The 22,317-nt window shown below is 41.3% G+C and overlaps 1 protein-coding gene across 1 annotated transcript; it reads left to right on the forward strand.

Moving 5' to 3' along the window:
• The first annotated feature begins 386 nt into the window (after nt 1-386).
• Nucleotides 387-19,935, forward strand: LOC100560226 (mitochondrial amidoxime reducing component 2). Its single transcript, XM_003216030.4, has 7 exons — nt 387-934; nt 4,693-4,866; nt 7,862-8,024; nt 9,614-9,754; nt 13,387-13,448; nt 13,526-13,597; nt 18,385-19,935. The coding sequence occupies exons 1-7, from the start codon at nt 537-539 to the stop codon at nt 18,512-18,514; spliced, it is 1,140 nt and encodes a 379-aa protein (XP_003216078.4). The 5' UTR covers nt 387-536; the 3' UTR covers nt 18,515-19,935.
• The last annotated feature ends 2,382 nt before the right edge of the window (nt 19,936-22,317 follow it).

Raw genomic sequence — 22,317 nt, forward strand, 5'->3', positions numbered from 1 at the left:
GATCTTTCAGTCAGCAAGTTCAGCGGCTCAGTGGTTTAATCCGCTGCACCACCAGGGTCTCCTCTGCTAAACAAATATATTTTAGTAGTGGCATGTCTTTATCCTTGGCAGTTCAAAGACATGGTTCTTCAGTTTCACAGCTGAGTTCCCTGTGTGCCATGACACGAATGCTTATGAATATCACCTGTTCAAAGGGTTGACTTCTATCAAGGTCATGTGCTTTTCTCGACTAGTGGTTTTCATAAAAGTGGTCCCACATGTTCAGGGACATTCACATTTGGCAAACGGATGTGACATCATTTTTACCTTTTCCATAAGGTTATGATTGCCATTCCTTTCCAAAGGGATACCTGCCCAGATGCTGGGTGCAGTTATTTCCAATAGATGCCCATCCAGTTTTGACGTCTAAATCTCCAGAGAGGCAGCATATTCCACTGCGGAACGGCTCTTTTTGAGGAGGGTTGTTGAGTAAAAGGTGGCTTGGGGGTCTACTACTCTTGGGGTCGCTTTAAATCGAGGACAAAGGCGGGGCCGTTATGGACAAAATAGTAGGCAAGCGCGGCGGGAGCGAATGGGGAAGGGAGGCTGCAATTGAGGAGCGAGAGGCCGGCTCTGCGCAGCCGAGGCCCGCCTCCCGTGGGCTCTGGATCCCTTCGTTGGCGGCCATGGCGTGGGGTCCGCTGTCCCTCCGCGAGCCCTTCTCCTCCTCTTTCTCCCGCCTGGCCTGGCTGTGCGGGGCCGGGCTGGCGCTGGGGGCCTTGGGGGCCTGGGCGGCGTGGCGCTGGCGGGGCGGGCGGCGACGAAGGCGGGGGCTGGAGCGCGTGGGCACCGTCACGGGGGTCACCCTCTACCCGGTCAAGTCCTGCCGTGGAATCAACCTGCAGCGCGCCCAGGTCACGCCACTCGGCCTCCAGAGCGGGGACCTGCGCGACAGGTAGGTGCCCAGAGCGGGCCTGGGCTTTGGAAACTATACCTCCTACTAGTCCCACTATTTCAGGCATGGACCCACTTGGGCCCTCCCTCCAGGTGTTTTGGACTGCAACTCCCACCATTCCTAACAGCCTCAGGCCCCTTCCTTTTCCCCCTCAGCCGCTTAAGCGGGAAAAGGAAGGGTCCTGAGGCTGTTAGGAATGGTGGGAGTTGCAGTCCAAAACACCTTCGGGGAGAGCCCAAGTTTCCCCACTATTTCATAGTTATGGGATCCAGGGAGTTGTAGTTTGCACTCTCTGGCAGAGAAGGGTACCGTCAAGGCCTTGCAAGACCATATCCCCCGTTATTTCATCTTTAAGCCTCCCTGGCAGTTCAAGCGAGGTCAAGTGCATTCAGTCTGCACTGTAAGCTGTGCACTCTTTGTGTTTTTGTTTTTGCGCCACAAGGAGAGAAGAGAGAGGGATTCCACGTGTTTCGCGTTACATAACCCTCAGAGCCCGCTGCTTTGAATGGGGAAAAGGCAGCAAAGATTCACGTGGCTCCATCGCTGCCAGGCTTCTCTGGACTTCGCCTCCCTTCCTGCCCTTTGCTCCTTGGCACTGCGCCTTCTGCTCAAAGCATTAAAGGTACCAGACCCAGGCAAACTTCGGCCCTCCCGTTGTTTTGGACTTCAGCTCCCAGAAATCCCAAAGTTTGCCCATGCCTGGTCTACACTGTAGAATGAATGCAGTTTGACACTGCCTTGGCTCAATGCTATGGAATCCTGGGAGTTCTAGTTCTACTGGGGCACCAACACTCCTTGGCAGAGAAGATTCAACACCTTGTAAATCCCATTTTTTTTTCATGTCAGGAGTGACTTGAGAAACTGCAAGTCACTTCTGGTGTGAGAGAATTGGTCATCTGCAAGGACGTTGCCCAGGGGATGTTTTACCATCCTTGTGAGAGGCTTCTCTCATGTCCTTACACAGAGCTGGAGCTGACAGAGGGAGCTCATCCACGCTCTCCCTAGGTTGGATTCAAACCGGCAACCTTCAGGTCAGCAACCCAACCATCAAGTCAGCAGTCTGCTGGCACAAGGGTTTAACCCACTGCGCCATCAGGGGCTCCCATGATTCTATAGCATTGAACCATGGCAGTCAAAGTGGTGTCAAACTGCATTCATTCTACAGTGGAGATGCATCCTTTGTTACCCATGGCAGGGTAACAAAAAGTTGCCTCCTCAACGCTCCCCTTTTGAAGATCCATGGGATTCTTGATTCTCTCTCTCTTCATTCGCATAGTCGTTTCGGACTCTTCATGACCTCATGGACCAGTCTGTGCCAGAGCTCCCTGTCGGCCGTCGCCGCCCCCAGTTCCTTTAAGTTCATGCCAGTCACTTGAACTTGGATACCATCCATCCATCTTGCCCTTGGTTGGCCTCTCTTCCTTTTTCCTTCCATTTTCCCCAGCATCATGATCTTTAAAAAAAAAATAAGCACTGCATTTTCCTGCCAGGAAAAAGACAGTGGATAAAGGATTGGTCTTCGTCTCCCATACAAAGAATTCTGTAGCTAAGCAGTAGCCACAAAAGGGCATCTCCCATGTTTTCACCAGTTTAGCATGTGAGTGTATTGGAACCAAGAGAAAACCTTTGCCATCAACAAAAATGGTAACACTTGGTGTGTATGTGTTCAGTACCCATTACTGCTTAGACTATTGGTTGTTGATTATGCTGTTTTTATGTTATTGTCTTGTTGTAATATTGTTGATTCTATTGATATGTTTTAATCTATGTTTGGTTTAATTTTTGTTGGATCGGGCTTGTAAGCCGCCCCGTGTCCCTTTGGGGAGATGGAGGCGGGATATAAATAAAAAGTTTTTGTTGTTGTTGTTGTTGTTATCTACACTGTAGAACTAATATAGTTTGACACAACTGAGGGCCGGGCTGTGGCGCAGCTGTTGAGCAGCTGCCTTAAATCACTCTGACCATGAGGTCATGAGTTCGAGGCCAGCCCGTGGCGGGGTGAGCACCCGTCAATTAAAAATAAAAAATAGCCCCTGCTCGTTGCTGACCTAGCAACCCGAAAGATAGTTGCATCTATCAAGTAGGAGATAAGGTACCACTTATAAAGTGGGGAGGCAAGATTAACTAATTTACGACCTGGAATGAGGAAGTGCCGTCAGTGTGGATGATGAAGCAGCTGCTCCCCCCTGTGGCCAGAACCGAACATCCCCTCAGAAGAACGTTAACTTGCCTCTGCGTGTGTCTCTCAGTCTCTGTTTGATGTGTTTATGGGCATTGAATGTTTACCCTATGTGTGTTATAATGTGATCCGCCCTGAGTCCCCTTCGGGGTGAGAAGCGCGGAATATAAATACTGTAAATAAATAAATAAATAAATAAATAAACTTTAACTGTTGTAGCTCAATGCTATGGAATTCCAGGGATTGTAATTTTACAAGATCTTTAACTCTAACAACAACTATGTCAGACTACACAGAGAAGCCACTGAAATCCACAAGCATGTGGACAATTTCAACAGAAAGGAGGAAACCATGAAAATGAACAAAATCTGTCTACCAGTGTTAAAAAATTATAAAATCAGGAGAATAAATAAAGAAGAACACTCAAAAACAGGAGAATTCCAGACAAGAAACAATTAGGGCCAGCTAATCACCTTTCAATGAAGGATTCCCCCAAGCAAGAAGCAGCCATGCTTTGTAGCTGAAAGGCCATTCAATGCTAATCAAGGTGGTCAATTCCAACATTCATACTTTCCTCAAACAGACAATAGTTCTTTCTCCCACTCTGGACATCCCACAGATATATAAATCCCACTTGCCTAGTTTCCAACAGACCTCAAAACCTCTGAGAATGCCTGCCATAGATGTGGGTGAAACGTCAAGAGAGAATGCTTCTGGTACATGGCCATACAGGCCAGAAAACTCATAGCAACCCAGTGATTCTGGTCATGAAAGCCTTCAACAACACATCTTTAGCCTTCTCTGCCAAAGTATGCTGGTGCCTCACCAAAATACAAATCCCAGTTTTCCATAGTATTGATCTATGGCAGTCAATGTAGTGTCAAACTACATTAATTCTCCAGTGTAGATCTACCCTTAAACAGTCTCATATGGGTAGATATAGGCTTTCTTATTCTTTCATGAATGACAGCCACATACTTTTCTAAAGTACTACAGATAATATCCAATTTTTTAAAAAGAAAGTATAATTGAATTCCACAAAAAGCATAGTTTGTTACTTAAATAAAAGTGTAATAGTAATAATGAAGCTGTTTTTGCATGGGGAACACATTGTATTGAGATTGTAAATGTTAGATTTCCTTTTATCATGGGCACTTTGCAATCCAAATTCTTACTTCTGGAAGTATATCAGGTTTTCCATTTTCATGGGAAATTGCTCTTTCAGTTGCAACAATTGCAGGAGAGAACTCATAGTTACAACACGGTGTTATTTATTTTAGATATTTTTATCACACTTTTCCATTGCAAAATGATACACAAGTCAGCTAGCAACTTCAATTTGTTTATTTAAAAGTTCTGGCTAGGCAGGGCTGAGAGGGAAAGTGCCAGGACAGATGCCCATATGTAAAGTTGGAGAGCCTTCTAAGACATCAGAGAATATCCCATTCTACAATGCTTGATGCTCGAGCTTGGGACCACAGGATTTCAGCTTAAAATGTTTGCCTGAAAATATTTAACTCATGACCTGTGAGGAATTGAAGCCTAAAAGATTAACTTGCCACCCTGTGTTTAACTCTAGATTTTGGCTGGTGATTAAGGAAGATGGACACATGGTCACAGCTCGACAGGAGCCTCAACTGGTTTTGATTGTTGTTAATTCTGAAAATGGCCAGTTAATCCTGAATGCTCCAGAAATGAAGGAACTGGCCATCCCTATCAAAACTCCTAAAGAAAATCCCGTGAAGAATTGCAGGTCTATTTCTATTTGTATTATGCAAAATGCTGTTTTTCTGCACTACTGGACTTTATGCCTTTCTCTTTTCAAAATGATAAACACGGTGAAACACCTCTTATTGTTTGCAGATTACCACGTCCAAATGTTTGCAGCGATATTTTTTGAGGACCCAGTTAAAGAGGCAAACTGTTTTATGTTTTCAAGTGTTGTCTGATAACCTTAAGTCGTCGTGTCTGTTATACCAATGCTCCTCAAAGTGGTGGTTCATGGACTAGTGCTGCCAGTTTTACCGAATTTCCAAAAAAGAAAGACCTGTACTCAGTGGGCACAAATACAGCACTGGTCCTTGAAAGACTAGGTGGTGGTACTGTTGGGGAATCTGCCCGTATAGTCATTTTTATTTATATAGTGCATCACTGTACATCAGTGGTTCCCAACCTGGGATCCGTAGACCACCTGTGATTCACAAGAACTAAAATATGGTCCGTGGCCTCACTGTTACTACTAACCATCTGGCAATCTGTCAGGAGTGCTTAGATTGTGTATTCATTCATGGCAGGATGGCGTTGGACTTGATAGTCCTTATGGTCTCTTCCAACTCTATGATTCTATGAAAAAGAGTTAAATCAAGGCATACACTGAAGTTCAGAGTTCTGCAGAGACACATCAGACAAGGTTACAAGGGAATACAATATGATGTCCGTATATACAGAACCCATAAACGTGGTTTCATTTATCCATGGTTTTACTTATTTACTTAGGGCAGTCGTTCCCATCCTGTGGTCTGTGGACAACCAGTGGTCCACAAGAACTAAAATGTGGTCCATGGGCTCACCGTTACTGTTACGATTTTAGGCCTGTCCCTGGGGTTATTTGAGATGCTGATTCAGAAAATTGCATTGAATAGACCACATCAGCTGTAGGTTATTAAATATGGTTTTCTGTGGGCCAGCAGATTGCGACTACTGGATGGTATATGTTCTGTATCTGAAACTAGAGCTGATGTGATCTATCCAATGCAATTTTCTGAATCAGCACCTCAAATAACCAAACCAAATCTAAAGTTGACCAAAGACTGATTCATAATCCTTTTGATACTGACGTTGGAGAGTGGTTCCTGGTCAAAGTGGTCCCTGGTAAAAAAAAAAAAAAAGGTTGTGAACCATTGCTCAACACAGTGCTTTACAATAAAAAGAACAAGAAAAAAATAGTTCCCTGACCTCAGGCCTACAATTTTAAAAGGAAAGAGTGTGGCAATGTGGGAGGAGATTAAGGACCTTATCACGCACAAATCTCTCGTTCTCTTTGCCTAATGGTGCCTATGATCTTTTCGCATGATGCAAGATCTCTTTTGTCGGGTGCTCATAGGTACTCAGGCGAAGAATCCACCATGTACACTTTTTGAAAAATGAGAAAAATCAAATTTAGTTATCTTTAACTTGGCTGTGCGCATCAGAAGCACAGCTTTTTGTGTGTGGTGGGTAGACCCATCTGCAGCTCGTCTGCAGCTTGTCCTCTGAGCAGGTTTTGGCAGTGGTCTTTTCATCCTGCTCATTCTCCTTTGCCAAGTCAGTACACTTCCAGTGGCAGCCGAGGAAAGATCATGAATAAAGCCATAAATGTTCTCTGCTTTCCAATTATTGTTTCCTTTATATATATAAAAAGAAATCTTTTGATTTCAGAATTGTGCAGCTCCATAGGAACAAAAATATATTTTTACATTTCTCCACTGTGACAAGGACACAAATTTGTGTGGTTGTGCAAGATCTGTCCCCCCACCCCCAATTTTTTTAAAAGGAAGACAGTAACTTAGGTGAATATAGCACAGTTTGGGAGGAGTCATCTCTTGGCTGTGTGATAATACTGACACACATTATTTTATTAGATAGAGAAAGATATGTGAGGTGAGTAGGCATCCCATCCTCATCTAGCATTTTTAAACCATGGGTTGCCTACTTCAAATGCTTTTTGTGAGGTGTTCCAAGGTCAGGGCAGTGGCAGCTGGGATGGAGGGAGGACCTTCTATCTGCTTCTTGGCTTAGGCATTATGGAGACATCTCTTTTTGAGGCCACATTAGTAGCAGTAATTACATAATGAACTTTCCCCCCTGCCAGCCTTTCCTTGACAAACTACACAGGTGCTATAGCTTAGAAGGGAAAAGTTGGTGAGAAGGTTTATCTGGCCGGCTTCCAAGGGCAGCCAAGTTTGCTTCACTTGGCTGCACACCTGCAACCCTATTTCACCACATAATAGTAGCAGCTTCCTTTTTGGAAGTTGTAAAAAGGTGCGACTATTATGTGATGAAAGAAAGCAACCCTCCCTAAAACAGAATCAGTCTTCCAGGTGGTTGGCTGGGTCAGCAAACTGATGCAGGAGAGAGGAAGAGGAAAAGGAAGAATTGTCTCCTCATTTCCCCTTTCCTATCTTCCCAGTGCCACTCCAGATGATGAGCAATGACCACCAACCATTTTGCATTTAGTGGTCACCACTACAAAAAGAACAGGACTGGGATAGAGTGCCATCCCATGTCCCTGAGTTACCAAAACCCTGGAAATATGGGATGACCATGAAAATAGTTGTGACAGGTTCCATATTGGATATGATTCAATAGTTTACATGGTTTACATTTTCCTGAGTTTCACAGAAACCCACAACTTTTGTTAACGTAGTTCAATAGTGTGTTAACCCAAATCAGTTCTGTGCATCATGTAGCTGCCATAGAGCTGATTTGTCCCTTTGAGATTCAGTGTCTGTGTAGATGTACCCTAGAACCACTCTATTAGATGAAGCTGATGAAATTGATCCAGTCTGTGAAAGCTTATGCTACAAATCTCTTCCAGTCATTTTGAAAGGAGCTACAAGTTTCTTTTGTATAGGTACATGTTAACTTTTTATATATTGCTGTAAATAGCCAGGATTTTATTCTGGACATTCTTACCTGATAATGTAAGATCAGACCAAATGATTATTTTTGCTATGTAACTCCTTGATTTCTTTTGTAACTTTCAACAGGGTTTTTGGACTTGATGTTGAAGGGCGGGACTGTGGTGATGAGGTGGCTCATTGGCTCACCACTTTCCTGAATTCAGAACCATATCGACTCGTTCATTTTGAAACCCAAATGGCTCCCAGAAAATGTGAAAAGATTAAGATACCTTTTCGGCCTACTGATGAGGTTTGACAACTCTTTTTAAAAAGTGATGGTTGATAATTGGCTCTCTTGGTGTTAAAAAATGTTTATATTTAATTTGTTATATTTATAATAATGAATATAATAATTATAATAAATATACTAATTATATTTATATTTATGCAGCTCGTTTAAGCAAGGGAAAAGCTGTCAGATCAGCTGAAAAATATATTTGTTCTATTTTTCTGCTTCATGCAGTAGCAGTAATAGCTCTTACTCTTCCCAGCCACTGATGTTCATTGAGACATTGCTTCAGATGCAGGAAACAGATGCAGGAAATATAGCTATCATGGCACCGATTTAAAGCTTTGGAACAGAGGTCAGCATCCAAATAACCTCAATTCTGTTCTTTGAGTTTTGAACGCTGAGGAGGCTGTCTTGAGAGAATTCACACTATGGATGGATTTAAACAAATATTTTCCTCTGCTACTTCTACTTCCTCTACACTAAGGGTGCATCATATGGTAGAATTAATGCAGTTTGATACAATCTTAACTAGCATGGCTCAATGCTATGGAATCGTGAGATTCCATAACAACAGCACTCTTTGGCAGAGAAGACTGAAAACTACTACTCCTGGAATTCTGTAGCATTGAGCCATGGCAGTTAATGTGGTGTCAAATTGCATTAATTTTAAAGTGTAGATGCACCCTAAACCGGCCTTTGCAGCAAGATGCCGTCAGGATAGAGTTGCTGAAAGTCCCAAAAAACTTTGTCAATTTTTACAACTTCTGGACCCCTCTTGGGTAACATCTGCACTGCACAATTATAGCACTTTGATACCACTTTAATAGCCATGGCTGCAGTTTGTGGAGCTCCATTGCACTACTCAGATCACTGTAAGTGCATTATCAAAGTGCAGTACCTTGGAATTCCTTAGCACTGTGCCATGACATTTAAAGTGGCATCAAAGTGCTTCAGTTATGTAGTGTGAACACACCTCTGGAGCCCTGTTCTTCCATGCCAGGAAAAAATAAGCTTCAGATGCCAGTAGGCTGTTAAGAAGTGTGGGAGTTGAAGTCCAAAGCTCTTGGAGGGCTGAGGTTTGCCCATGCCTGATTTTTAAAGCAAGTGGAAGGCCATGCTTCAATGTTTAGTTAGGTATATTAGGATGTGGAAGATTTTTTAAATTACGCATCTGATTTTGAAAAATGTGGAAATGGGTGAGAATCACATTTTGGAAGATAATTGGAATTATTGAGAGACAAAATTAACTCCCAGACTTCTGCAAGTTGCCCATCTCTATCTTAAACAAAGAAGACATTGAGCATATCTCAGTTGAAATCATTTGTCTCTCTGGGAAATGGTGAGGCATTTTGAAATTAAGGAACTGGTTGCTGGATTTGACTTTAATGGCTTGTTTCTATGAGTCAACATGTTGCCTGCTTTTTCACTTCTGTTGGATGCAATTGAGTGTTAGGAGGTGGTAGGACTGGCAAAGCAAAGCTTCTTGTTAAAGAAGCCGGCTGTGGAGCATCCTCCAACAGAAATTATTTGAGAGACGTATGAAGAAAAAGCTCATGGCTGCTTTCTAGTTTGATTCTTGGCCATGTTTCTGTATTTTTGCAACTTAGGTTTCCTACCATGACGCTGCTCCAATATTACTGATGTCAGAGCCGTCAATGGAAGATCTAAATACCAGATTGGAGAAGAAACGGGATTTGCGGTATTTTAGACCAAGCATTACTGTTTCAGGCTGTGGTGCTTATGAAGAGGTATGTGACATTTTACTGTTTTGTGCTGTTTATAAAACAGTTTGCCCCAAATACCATTAACCTGTAATCTAGGTGAGGTTCACATTACCTTTGTGGGATATATTAACACACCAACTTAGTGCTGATGTCTAAAAAAAACCCTAGTTTTTTCCTAAAGTTATCTCTTTGGTTACTGTTGGAAAGGCCTTTAAGTTATAACAGGGAACCTATATTATCTCAGGATGTAGTTAATCAACAATATCTTACATTTCCAAAGTTCACAATATGTACAATCTATGTTACTTCTGATTGTTTAAGGTGCAATCACATAACTAAATAGGGATTTAATGGTTTATGTGTGTTGGATTGGAGTTGGGAAATCTAGGTTCATGTTTTCACTGAACTGTGAAACTCACCCAATAATATTGGTTTGCTCTATACTGTCGAGTTAATGCATTTTGACACCACTATCATTGCCATGGCTCAATGCTGTGTGATCCTGGGAGTTGTAGTTTAGTGGGGTACAAGCACTCTTTGGAAGAAAAAGCTAAAGACCTTTTAAAACTACAATTCCATAATTCCATATCATTGAGCTATGGCAGTTAAAGTGTCAGACTGCATTAATTCTACAGTGTAGACGTACCCTTATCTCATTGGTTTCTTGTTAGATTAAATTCATAGGTGGAGGTTGCTGTGGGATATAAATGTCATTGAGAGATAAATAATAAAGCAATATTGAAAGTAATTTCCAGCAATGCTTTCAGAGAGAGAATGCAATAAAGATGTGTTTTTTGTTGAACTGACTTGTGCAGGTGAAATTCCAGACTCTTTGAAGGAATGAGATTAAATAAAACCTTCAGTGAATTTTATGGGGCTGTCATTTTAAAAGGATCACTCTCTGAGAACTGGCATGCTTATTACATTGTATTTGCTGTTTTGTGCATTGAACATAATCTTTGCCTAGCTATCAGCAGTATCAGGAGATGATTCACTTTAAAAAGTATGCTTCTTAATAATAATACTGTAATATATTTTATTTATATTCCGCTCTATCTCCCTGAGGGGACTCAGAGCGGGTCAATGGTACATATATGGAAAGTATTCAATGCTGTTATACAATTGACAAAGACAGACAGTACATAACAGAGGCAAGGCTTCTCTCTTTTCATCTCCGGCATCTGGTTGTGCTCGACTTGGTCATGGGGAAGGGCTGTTGTTTCATTTTCCATGCTGAGGAGCCAGTCGTCTATGGACGCTTTTCCTCGTCGTATTTTGCCGGCATGTTTTTCAGGGAGCCTTTTACCTCTCCGCCAAAGTGGTACCTATTTATCTACTTACTGGAAAGCGTCCAGAGGAGGGCAACTAAAATGATCAAAGGTCTGGAGAACAAGCCCTATGAGGAGCGGCTTAAAGAACTGGGCATGTTTAGCCTGCAGAAGAGAAGGCTAAGAGGAGACATGATAGCTATGTACAAATATGTGAGGGGAAGTCATAGGGAGGAGGGAGCAAGCTTGTTTTCTGCTGCCCTGAAGACTAGGACACGGAACAATGGCTTCAAACTACAGGAAAGGAGATTCCACCTGAACATCAGGAAGAACTTCCTCACTATGAGGGCTCTTCGGCAGTGGAACTCTCTCCCCCGGACTGTGGTGGAGGCTCCTTCTTTGGAGGCTTTTAAGCAGAGGCTGGATGGCCATCTGTCAGGGGTGCTTTGAATGTGATTTCCTGCTTCTTGGCAGGGGGTTGGACTAGATGGCCCATGAGGTCTCTTCCAACTCTACTATTCCACGTTGTTAGTAATGCATATTCTTATTTTCTTTAAGAGACAATTTTTTGTTGTTGTTGGTTTTATTCATTTGTTTTGGCAAGTGATTTCTGTATACAATCTCCACAGTGTAAAATTATTTGGCGTGGCTGCCAAATTCCTCAGGGCATTTTTCTAGTTATTGAAATGTTATCTTTGAAAAGTGGTGGGTCAGGATGAATCAGTATTTTCCAGAGATATGTGCTAGAACATGCCAAGTCTAGGTCAAGAGCTTTGAAAATATACATGTCATACTGACTTGGCAATAGTAATTCTTGGAAAAGTTCCTTTTTTTGGATCAGCTTGATCATTGGTTCAGCATGCTGAGGGATTGTGAAATTGTAGTCTTCCAAGCTCTGGTTAATGGATGAAAAGTAGCAATGTTTATTTGATCACTAAACACATCTGTTTCTTTATTTGTCCTAAATTCTGTAGTTTTGTCTTGGGAGTAGATTAACATCCCATCAGCCTCTTAACATCATTGAACTGCTGTTTGTTTGGAACTAGCAATTGGATTGAGACCAGAAAAACTTACACTTGCCTCTTTCCTTTCTGATATAACAGTGTATGTATTTTAAGAAAAATGTTTCTTATGTACTATTCTTCAGAAAGTTGTCAAAAAGTAGATATGATATGAAGGGTCAATTGTATTTCATATTTAGTATGACATTTTCTAATACAAGTTCAATGCACTCTCTTGTTTTTAGGCTAGTACTAGTATGCAAGCCATTCAAAACTCCACATCCTGAATGTATAAAATGAGATGCTGGGGACATTATAATAGTAATGTCCTGGTTTTGATATGTGAAATTCATATTGAAATTTCTAACATGGTTTATTTGGGATCTATAGCCAGAACGGCTACTTATTACCATCTTGTGGTGAAGTATGTGAAATGCAGTTCTGATGCCAAATTTGGAAGGGACGTTTCATGCACAATGAACTCTAAACTGAAGATACCTCCTTACTTGAGTTTTGAACAGATTCAATTGCTCTCTCAACTTGGAGGTATATAAGCATAATGACACTATTTAATACTGATTTTACATAGCCATGTGGGAAATTTTAAAAAAACATCCTATTTATTCATCCTTTCTATCTTAAGGGAAAGTATTTTTAATTTTTCGCTGTACGCTGCACTAAGTAGAGGGATAAAACAAAGGGATATCCATGTTAGACCAGTTTTTATCTTTTGTGATTTTTGGCAGTTTCCATCTGTTTTCCAGTCTTGGGCACCCCGTTGTGGATTCTAGGAATGAGAATTTGGACCGTAGGCTCATCAATTACTCATGATCAGCCACTTGAGGTGATCAATTCACGCCAGCTTACTTTATACTGGTCCTGTAAAAACAACCCCATGATCTAAGATTTTCTTAAAATATGACAATTTGGACCCCTCGAGGTCATGGAAGGAGGGCTCTTTCACAAACTCAGTTTATTGCATAAAAATATAAACAACATATTTTGGAGATCCTGGGAATTTGGCTTAGAAGAATGTATCTATCTAGCCTGACTACAGTAGCCTATTCAGAAGAATGGTAGATGTAACCAGATATCCTTTCTGTTATGGAAACTAATTCTAAGGCAGAGCTCAGGAGAGTTATTTTTGTGGGTTATAGCTCCCAGAATCCCCTAGCCAGATTCACCTTGGACAATGTAGTCCAATTGTAGTCTAAATTGGTGGTAGCTTTTCCAACAAGACAATGAAAAAGTGCTTTTGGTTATCTCTCTATGATTTGACTAAATCTTTTTCTCTCAGTAGAAAAAGAGTCTACATTTCAGTTTTAAGTAGCTATCGTGATCACGATTGTGTGGAAGTTGATTTAAGTTGTTACTGAATTTCTTTTAGGACACCTGGGACAAGATTATAATTGGTGATGTGGAATTGAAGCTGATCATGCAGTGCGGCAGGTAAGTTTGCAGTTGGCAAAGGGAATAAATAACAAGTTGTTTGATGTTTCTTACAAAATATTTGTTTGCCATCACAGGTGTATTTTGACAACGGTTGACCCAGATAATGGCATCATAGACAGAAAGGAGCCGCTAGAGACATTGAAAAGGTAACACAAGAATAAGTTCCTTGTCTGGAAATAAGATGAAGTAACATTGGTGGGTGGATGCTGACACTGATTATGAAACTAAGACTGAAATCCAGTTGCTAGAGCCACTGTATCAGTAGGCACCTGGTAAGCCAACATTAATTTATGAATTCTATTTTATTGGTTCTAATTTGTAACTGGATATTGCTTTGAGGTAGAACTACAAATTGCACAGCCCTGCAAATGTTACTGGACTATACGTTATATTAGCCCTACTTAATTGTGAAGAATGCTGAGAGTTACAGTCAAAAACATATCTGGAGGGCCATATGGTTCCCACTCTTATCTGAGGCTTCCATGTTATACACCAGTGGTTCCCAAACTTATTTGGCCTACCGCCCCCTTTCCAGAAAAAAACATTACTCAGGGCCCCCTGGAAAGGGGGGCGTGGCTTAGAGGGGTGGGAGTGGCTCCTGCTCAAGAGGGCGAGGATGAACCAAGATGCAGGGCTGGGAGGGGGAGGTGGGAGGGGCCACAAATGGGCGGCCAGGACTGGGATGGGCAGAGTTACGAGCTCTGAGGCAGGGCTGAGCTCCTATCCCTGTCCTGCGGTGCCTGCCAGGACATAGGGGGCAGGTCTAGAGGAGGGGGCGGGGCCTCTTCCCAAGTGCCTGATGGGGCTGAACCTCTATACCCCGCCCCCGTGTTCTAACAAGCACCACGGGGGGGGGGGATATACAGAGGCTCTTGGGAAGAGGCCCTGCCCCTAGCCCCGCCCTTTAGTCATAAAAGGCCTCTCAGGAGAGGTATAGAGGCTCAGCCCTGTCTCAGGCTCTAGCTCCACCCTCTGTGTCCTAACAAGCACCTCAGGAAAGGAATAGATTCTCAGCCCTGTCTCGGGCTCTTGGGAAGAAGCCACGCCCCTCCTCTGGCCCCGCCCCTGTGTCCTAATAGGTGCCATCCCTGCTCCCCTGGATCACTGCAGCACCCACCAGGGGGCGGTAGCACCCACTTTGGGAATCACTGTTATACACCTTTAATTTCATCCAGATGTCACTGATTTTACTGAGACTTTCTGCTAAGTAAACTTGCAAGGGCCTGGCTTCTATGTTGCTTCTGATTTTTTTAAGTGGCCAATATATATTTGGCTAGAATGTATTTATGACCAGAATAAGGATCTGGTATGATGATAAGGTATGGTGATATATCCATTAAAGGTAAATGTAAAGGTTTCTCCCTGACATTAAGTCTAGTCGTGTCTAACTCTGAGGGCTGGTGCTCACCTCCATTTCTAAGCCGAAGAGCCGGGGTTGTCCATAGACACCTCCAAGGTCATGTGACCGGCATGATTGCATGGAGTGCCATTACCTTCCTGCCGAAGCGGTCCATACTGATCTCACATTTGCATGTTTTTGAACTACTAGCTTGGCAGAAGCAGATACATCATATTGAGACCCCTGCAGTATGCTCTCTGTTGGAATTCAGAAACAAAATGTGACTTAAAATTTGGGTGACAGATTGTTCCCAATGGGAAGCATATGCCTTTTAAAAAACGTTTGAAGTGACTTCCTTATAAATCCTCCTATCTATTGAGACAATCTTTGTGTGTCCCTGTGGCTCCAGAAATGTGTTTCATTGGGATGAGGGAGAGGTGTGTGGCCTTGCCAAGCCTATGATAATTGAGGCTTGCGCCACCATTATTGAAATGATTGAAAATACATCTTTCTAAGAAAGTATTTAATTCTTGGTTGTTGTATGTCTTTCGGGCTGTGTGGCCATGTTCCAGAAGTATTCTCTCCTGACGTTTCGCCCACATCTATGGCAGGCATCCTCAGAGGTTGTGAAGCACAACCTCTGAGGATGCCTGCCATAGATGTGGGCGAAACGTCAGGAGAGAATACTTCTGGAACATGGCCACACAGCCCGAAAGACATACAACAACCCTGTGATCCCGGCCATGAAAGCCTTCGACAACATATTTAATTCTTACTTGGTTGTTTTATTTATCTGGTTTTATAGTTTCTGTGCTTTAATAATAACTTAATAATAACTTTTCCTACTGCTGTTTTCCAGCTCTATCATATTGTTAATCCAAAAGCAATGTTTCTGTGTGTCTTCAAGTCATTTCTGATATGTGGGAACCCTGTTATGGGGTTTTCTTAGCAAGATTTGTTCCTCTAAAGCTGCGAGAGTATGATTTGCCCAAGGTCACCCAGTGGGTTTCCATGGCTGAAGCAGGATTCAAACCCTGGTCTTCTAGAGTCATAGTTCACTCCTTAAACCACTTCACCATGATGGATCTCCAAACTAGCAGACCCATTGAATCAATTAGATCTATTCCTACAAATGGTTTCAGCAGTTGATTCAGTTGGAACTAAACAATAGGATTCAGTCCATATTCTCCTATTGTTTTAATATTTAACATTTTCAGATAATTAATTTTAAAATTTTATTTTTTTATTCTCAATTTTTAGACCTTTTGAGAAAAGTATTTTAAATAAGCAAACAACTGCCTGTGTTATTTGGTCTTCCAACAATATATGTCTCTTCTTATGACTCTTGTATTTGTTACTGCTGTATGGGAAGATATCTTGGAAATGGGACCCAAATCTAAACACAAAAATCATTTATGTTTCCCATATACCTTATACACATAGTCTGAGGGTAATTTTATACACAGTATTTAAAATAATTTCATACATTAATCAAAGTTTGTATACATTGAACTAAGTGTCACTATCGCAGCCAACCATGTGGACAATTTTGGAACATTTAAGATTTCCATACAAAAATTCCTCAACCTGTAATGGGAAATAAACACACCTAATGCAATACTTGTTTCTGGTAGTGAGCAACAGCATCTGTTTATTCAGTAGCAATTTATCTCACTCTTCAATATCTAGTCTTATTGGTTCATCTATTCATTGATTATTCGTCTATGTTTCAACCTATTTTATTTATTTATTTAATGTGTATCCTGCCTTTTTACTACTATGAAGCTCAAGGTAGCTCGGAATATATGTTAAAAGCATGTCCAGCTGAAACAATGCATAACATAGAAGTGGAAAAGTGATTTCATCATATTAAAAACATAAATTTGAAACTGTTAAAAAGGCATCATCATAGTGATAGAAACCCAGTACACCGCCTGCTTTCTCGGACTGCCTTTGGATGCAGAACTAATCAAATAACTAATCATTTGCTGACTGGTTGACAGGCCTAATGAAAACATAGAAGATCCCTCAGGTTGCCTTCTTGTAATCTGGCCTGCCCTATGGCAGCATCCATCTACCTTCACTGTAATAAAGCTTGGAGGCCTTCTGCACAAAGGCAACATCCAGGACTTTACTGAGCCCTTAAGCCATTATAAATATAACTGAGTGTAAACTTTCAAGGGGGGCGCCATAAATTTGGGGAAGGGAAGGTCCTCCACAATCATCCCAAGAGTCCATCTGGCAAATGCAAAGTGCCTTCCGTGGCTGCGTGGGGAGAGTTTACTGTGACAGGACACTAAATCTCAGCCCGGTAAATGGTCAAAGAAAAATAATTCTCCAACCACTCTATCTCTGAGATGTCCAAACAGCCAAAGTGGTTCCCACCCCCGCCCCTCAGTTACTTGACAAGACTGCAGTAGCCATGGAAAATAAATTAAAATGTAGTCAAGATAATTTTAAAATCAGTTTTAACTCTTTCAACTCTCTGCAGGATACATATTCTACTGCACTTGTGGGCAACAAAGGTAGATCCAGGGGGCCACTTTGGGGGCTTTTTGGGATCACATGAACTACTTAAAAGTAACATAGAAAATGCAAAGTGGATGAAAGTTCGCTTCTGTTTCTCAAAAATTGATGCTTTAAATTCTAAATAGTACAGGAAGACGAAGGGCACATCCACATTGGCCATTTAATGCAGTTTCAAACTGTTATTGAAGAAAGTGGTTTCACTGTAAATGATTTTATAGGAAATGCTAGAACCAGTTTCGTGCACATTAAGGGCTTTCTTTCACTCAATTTTGTGGATGTTTGTTGTCAGGCCACCACAGTTTGAAGCTAACTTCAAACTGTATTAAATGGTTAATGTAGATGGGGACAGAATGGTGTATTGATTTGAGTGTTGGACTATGATTCTAGAGGCCAGCGTTCGAATCCCCACTTGGCCATGGAAACCCACAGGTGATCTTGAGCAGTTCACATTCTCTTAGCCCTATAGGAAGGCAAAGGTGAAGCTCCTCTGAACAAATCTTGCCAAGAAAACCCAGTGATATGTGTGTCTTAGAGTCAATGAAATATTCAGGGAATTATTGGAATTGTACTTCGAGAAGTAAGTTTCCTTTCCCTGCCACCTCATTCTGTTAGTGTGAGATTGTAGAGTTTGTACCTGACATGTAAAGAAATACGTATTTGACTGCATAATAGTCACATTTTCAGATGCAACTATTACATAATGGCAACTTTTACACAGTGAAAAAAGTAGCTATGGGGCTTACTTCAACTGGCAGATGAGGGAAACCCTGCATCTCAGAGGGGACAGGCGCATGGACAGGTGAAGCCTCACCAGCTGCGTTGAACCCTTCATTTGCGCATGTGAATAAAGAGTGTGACTATTATGCAGGGAACAGTAAAAATAAAAAAAATTGTCTCCCCCAAAATGAGGGTGCGAGTTGTATGCAGTGGTGACTATTATGAGATGAAATACAGTATTTGCTGCTGAGCATTGGAGAGGAAAATAGATATTTTCTTGACATGCTTAATGAAATCAACCTCATATAATACATTCATTAACTTTCCTTTCTTTCTTTCTTTGGACAGATATCGTATGTGTGATCCAGCTGATAAACACATTCACAAAACAGCACCATTGTTTGGCAACTATTTTGGTGTAGACAAAGTGGGCACTGTTCATGTTGGAGACCCTGTGTTCAAGATAATTGAATGTTAGAGAGGGACGGGGGAGAGGGAACCTCAAGGTCAGGGGGTTCACTTGATTTGAAACATTTGTCTGTTCAGTAGCTGCAATATCAAATAATCATAGCATACAATCCAGCCGAATCTTTGCATTTTGAAGTGCCATTGATTTCAGAAGGAGAAATGCATTACTATTTAAATAGGGCTCTCCTGAGGAGGCTACCATGATCCTAACCGAGGTGGTGTCCCTCCCTTAGGGATAGAGAGAAAGGAAGATGGAGTGCAGACAGTTTGGGGATTTTTTTTCATCCAAGGGACCCAAAGGAGACCCTTCAGTCTACAATCATGTTCCAGCTGGTTGACAAAAAGTTGTTCCTTCCTATTACTTAAAATGTGAAAGAAATATTATAAAAATTCTGCCTACATTTTCCCCCTCTCTCCCCACTTCTCCCACTGTCCCCATTCACACAACCCTAGAGCCAAATTTGGCCTTACTGAGGCTCCTACCGGCCTTTTTGAGCATTTCCCGGTGGCTATGTTCCCTTCTCCATGACATCCTCATTTTGTGGTGTCTTGGCTTTGTCTTTTAAAGGACTGAACTGCTTGCAATAATGACTTTACACTCAAAATAGGAAGACTTTTGTCTCCCTTGGCCCACTACAATTTGGCCTCTGAAATTACATTGGGTCTTTGGGCTGAGAGGTTTTCCTCAATCCTTAGCTTAGACAAAGATGGGCACATTGTGGACCTTGGACCACACATGGCCCTTGGGAATTTCTTAATGTGCCTCCAAAGGCCCCCCCAAAGTCAATAGACCTGTTAAAAACACCCCCAAGTTGTCCAAATGCACCCAAAGGAGCTGCAGATGTGGCAGTTTCCTTCTACTATGCCAAGTCACCTCTCAAAGTCTGGAAAAAGTGCCTCAAAATCAACTAAAATGGCTATCAGAAGTTATTTTTTGTCATTTCTAGTATGGATAAGCACACTCTGGTTTGGGATATAGCAGTTGCTCCAGTTTCAGGGTACTGTGAATTGACAGATAAGCTTGCTTTGTCATACTACTTAATTTGGCAAGATTGTGCATACATTGTCTCCTAATTCAGATTGTTTAGATGGAAGTGCTTGTATTCTAACTAATGTTAATCAGATAGGTTTTTTTAAAGTTCTAAAATCAAAAACCTATTTCCCAGGAAATGGCTAAAGTACGGTATATGATAAACATTAGCAACAGAGTTTCCATGGCACCTTAAAAGGCGAGCACACCAATTCTAGCATACGTTTTGTGAACCAGCAGCCATTTTTTCAGAAGTATGATGTTAGCCTCAGTTCACAAATATGTTTCCTATTGTTTCATTTTTTTTCTTTTTTATGGTGACAAACCATGGATCATCTGTACACATTTAAAATGAATGAATGAATGAATGAATGAATAAATAAATAAATAATTTACACAAATCTGGTGAGTTGTATCCATATGTGACATTATAATTAAATACAGGCAGTTCCCAATTTACGAACAAGATAGGTTCTGTAGCCAATATCTGTCTGTCTGTCTGTCTGTCTGTCTGTCTGTCTGTCTATCTATCTATCTTTTAGCTTTAGATAGCATAGGGAAGAGTTATCACCCCTGTGGTGTTTGTTTTGCTGTCTGTGCCCCTGTTCAGAAATATCTGATCATTGGATTTTTGTTCTTGTGATAATTGGATTTCGAAAAGTTTGGCTTGTTGTAGAAACAAGGATTGGTGAGAAAGCTTCAGTGGAGACCCCTTTTCCCCATGATAACTCTTTCAGGAGTGAATTTCCTTTCCTAGGGGTTGATTTTGTCATGGTTTGCAAAGATACTATATGTGTGTTAACTGGAAAATCAAATGCATGAGGCCAATTGGCTGCGTTTGCAAGGATCTGAGAATCGGATTGCAACTGTTGCTGTCTTGCTGCTGGAGAACCAATTTGAACAGGTTTCTCTGTGTGTGTGTGTGTGAGAGAGAAACTACTGAGTACTTGCTGAAAAGAAGATGGCTCTGTACTCAGAGAGACCTGACTATTTCTGAGGCTTGTTTGTTGCTATCTTCACTTAAGTGGATTTATGGACTAAGAAAGGACTGCTTATGACTTCTAATTTCTGTAAGCAATCAGAAGGACTATTGTAAACACCATTGTTCTGTTGATCTCTTAGACTTAGTACATCATTCTGCAGGGTGACTGCAGAATGTAAGAGCTTCTACCTATCATCCACAATCCCCAACTGACAGATTTCTCTTACATCCTGTTGTCTCACTCCTGTTTGTAACTATGAGTCATTTGTAAGTTGGATGTTTGTAACTCGGGGAATGCCTGCACATAAAGTAGGTTCAGACCAAATGCTTAGACATATCACAGGAGGAAGGCCAACCTGGCTGCTTTGATTTTCTGTGATGAATAGTGGAGAATGAGATTGATAATGTGCTTAGTAAGACCTGTCCCTGTTCAGGGGAACAGATGTTCAACATCCAGAAGATTGTTGGGGTTTAATTAATAGCCACATTTAGAAAGAACAGGATTATATTTAGTTAGTTCCTGTCCTGTATGCTGTTTCAAGCCATTACTGCATTCTTTTTACTTTGCAAACTTAAGTAGGTTTACTGAAATAGATTGTTTTCCAAAGATTATTCTGGAATTAATAAAGCTGAATGGGGCTAACTCCCTAACAGATATGCTTAGTCAACATAATAAGTATATCTAAATACATGAGAGTTATCTCCATTGACTAAATGTGGGTACTTCTGAATAAAGATATAAGCATTGTATGGTAGTACCACTTCTAAGAGAAGACTAAGCTTGAATGTCAGCTTTCTTGCAAACTGCATATATCATTACTTTCACTCAATTAATTAAAAAGATAAATTAGTTCTATGGGTAACCAAATGTCTCCCATCACAGTCATTTTCTTACTAGCAAATCTTCAGGGACAAAACAGTACAGTGGTTGAAGCAAGATGGAGAAATGTGTATGAAAAGCAATTGTGAGCTTCAGTTTGCATCTAGATGACTGGAAAAAATGATTTCAAGTCACTTGAGATTTTATCTTTTGGGCCAAAAAGACCATTTTTCTTTGGGAGTTTGGATGGATATTGATGAGAGAGGAGGCCCACTTTTAGAGATCAGTTTGGCTGTTATTTTACACTGTTCTTGGTGGTAAAACGGGTTGATTAAAATATTTTTAAGGGGATCAGGACTTGGGGGCCGGTCTCTTAGAGGTTTTCAAGGAAAACTAATGGATTGTTATGGAGATCTTGCCTCCTGCTAGCCACACTTTCCCCATCAAAGCACGACTAGAGGAGGACACAGTGCATCTACACTGTTGTATTAATGCAGTTTGATATCACTTTAACTGTCATGGCTCAATCCTGGGAGTTGTTGTTTGATGAGGCACCAGCACTTTTTGGCAGAGAGAAGGTGAAGGACCTTCTAAAACTTCAATTCTAATGATCCCACAGCATAGAGCCAAACCAATTAAAGCAATGTCCAACTGCATTAATTTGACAGTGTAGCTGTACTTGCAGCTCAACTTTTCTTGCAATCCTGAATCTTACTGGATGATTTTGATATGCTGTGTCAAACTATGGGAAAATGCAAAAAAAAACCCCAAAAAACCAAAAAAAAAACAAAAACCTGAGTGCGCTAAAACTGTGTAACAGTAATAGATGGGTCACAGGAAACCTGCTCTGGGTTACGTTTACTTTGAGATATCAGTATATTACATCCCTTATTGCCAAGAGAGAGCTCCAGCAAAAAAAAGGGCTTTAAGTTGCAATCCTTATGTCTAACTACCTTAAAGAAGAAGTTCCACTGTATTAAT

The sequence above is a fragment of the Anolis carolinensis genome, chromosome 1, assembly GCF_035594765.1.
Source record: "Anolis carolinensis isolate JA03-04 chromosome 1, rAnoCar3.1.pri, whole genome shotgun sequence".
NCBI classification, from domain to species: Eukaryota; Metazoa; Chordata; class Lepidosauria; order Squamata; family Dactyloidae; genus Anolis; species Anolis carolinensis.

Excerpts from the sequence above, each read along its gene's own strand:
- LOC100560226 (XM_003216030.4), top strand. The coding sequence starts at position 537 with ATGGACAAAATAGTAGGCAAGCGCGGCGGGAGCGAATGGGGAAGGGAG. Across the intron at positions 4,867-7,861 it reads AATCCCGTGAAGAATTGCAG|GGTTTTTGGACTTGATGTTG; the intron begins GTCTATTTCTAT and ends AACTTTCAACAG. Across the intron at positions 13,598-18,384 it reads CCGCTAGAGACATTGAAAAG|ATATCGTATGTGTGATCCAG; the intron begins GTAACACAAGAA and ends TTCTTTGGACAG.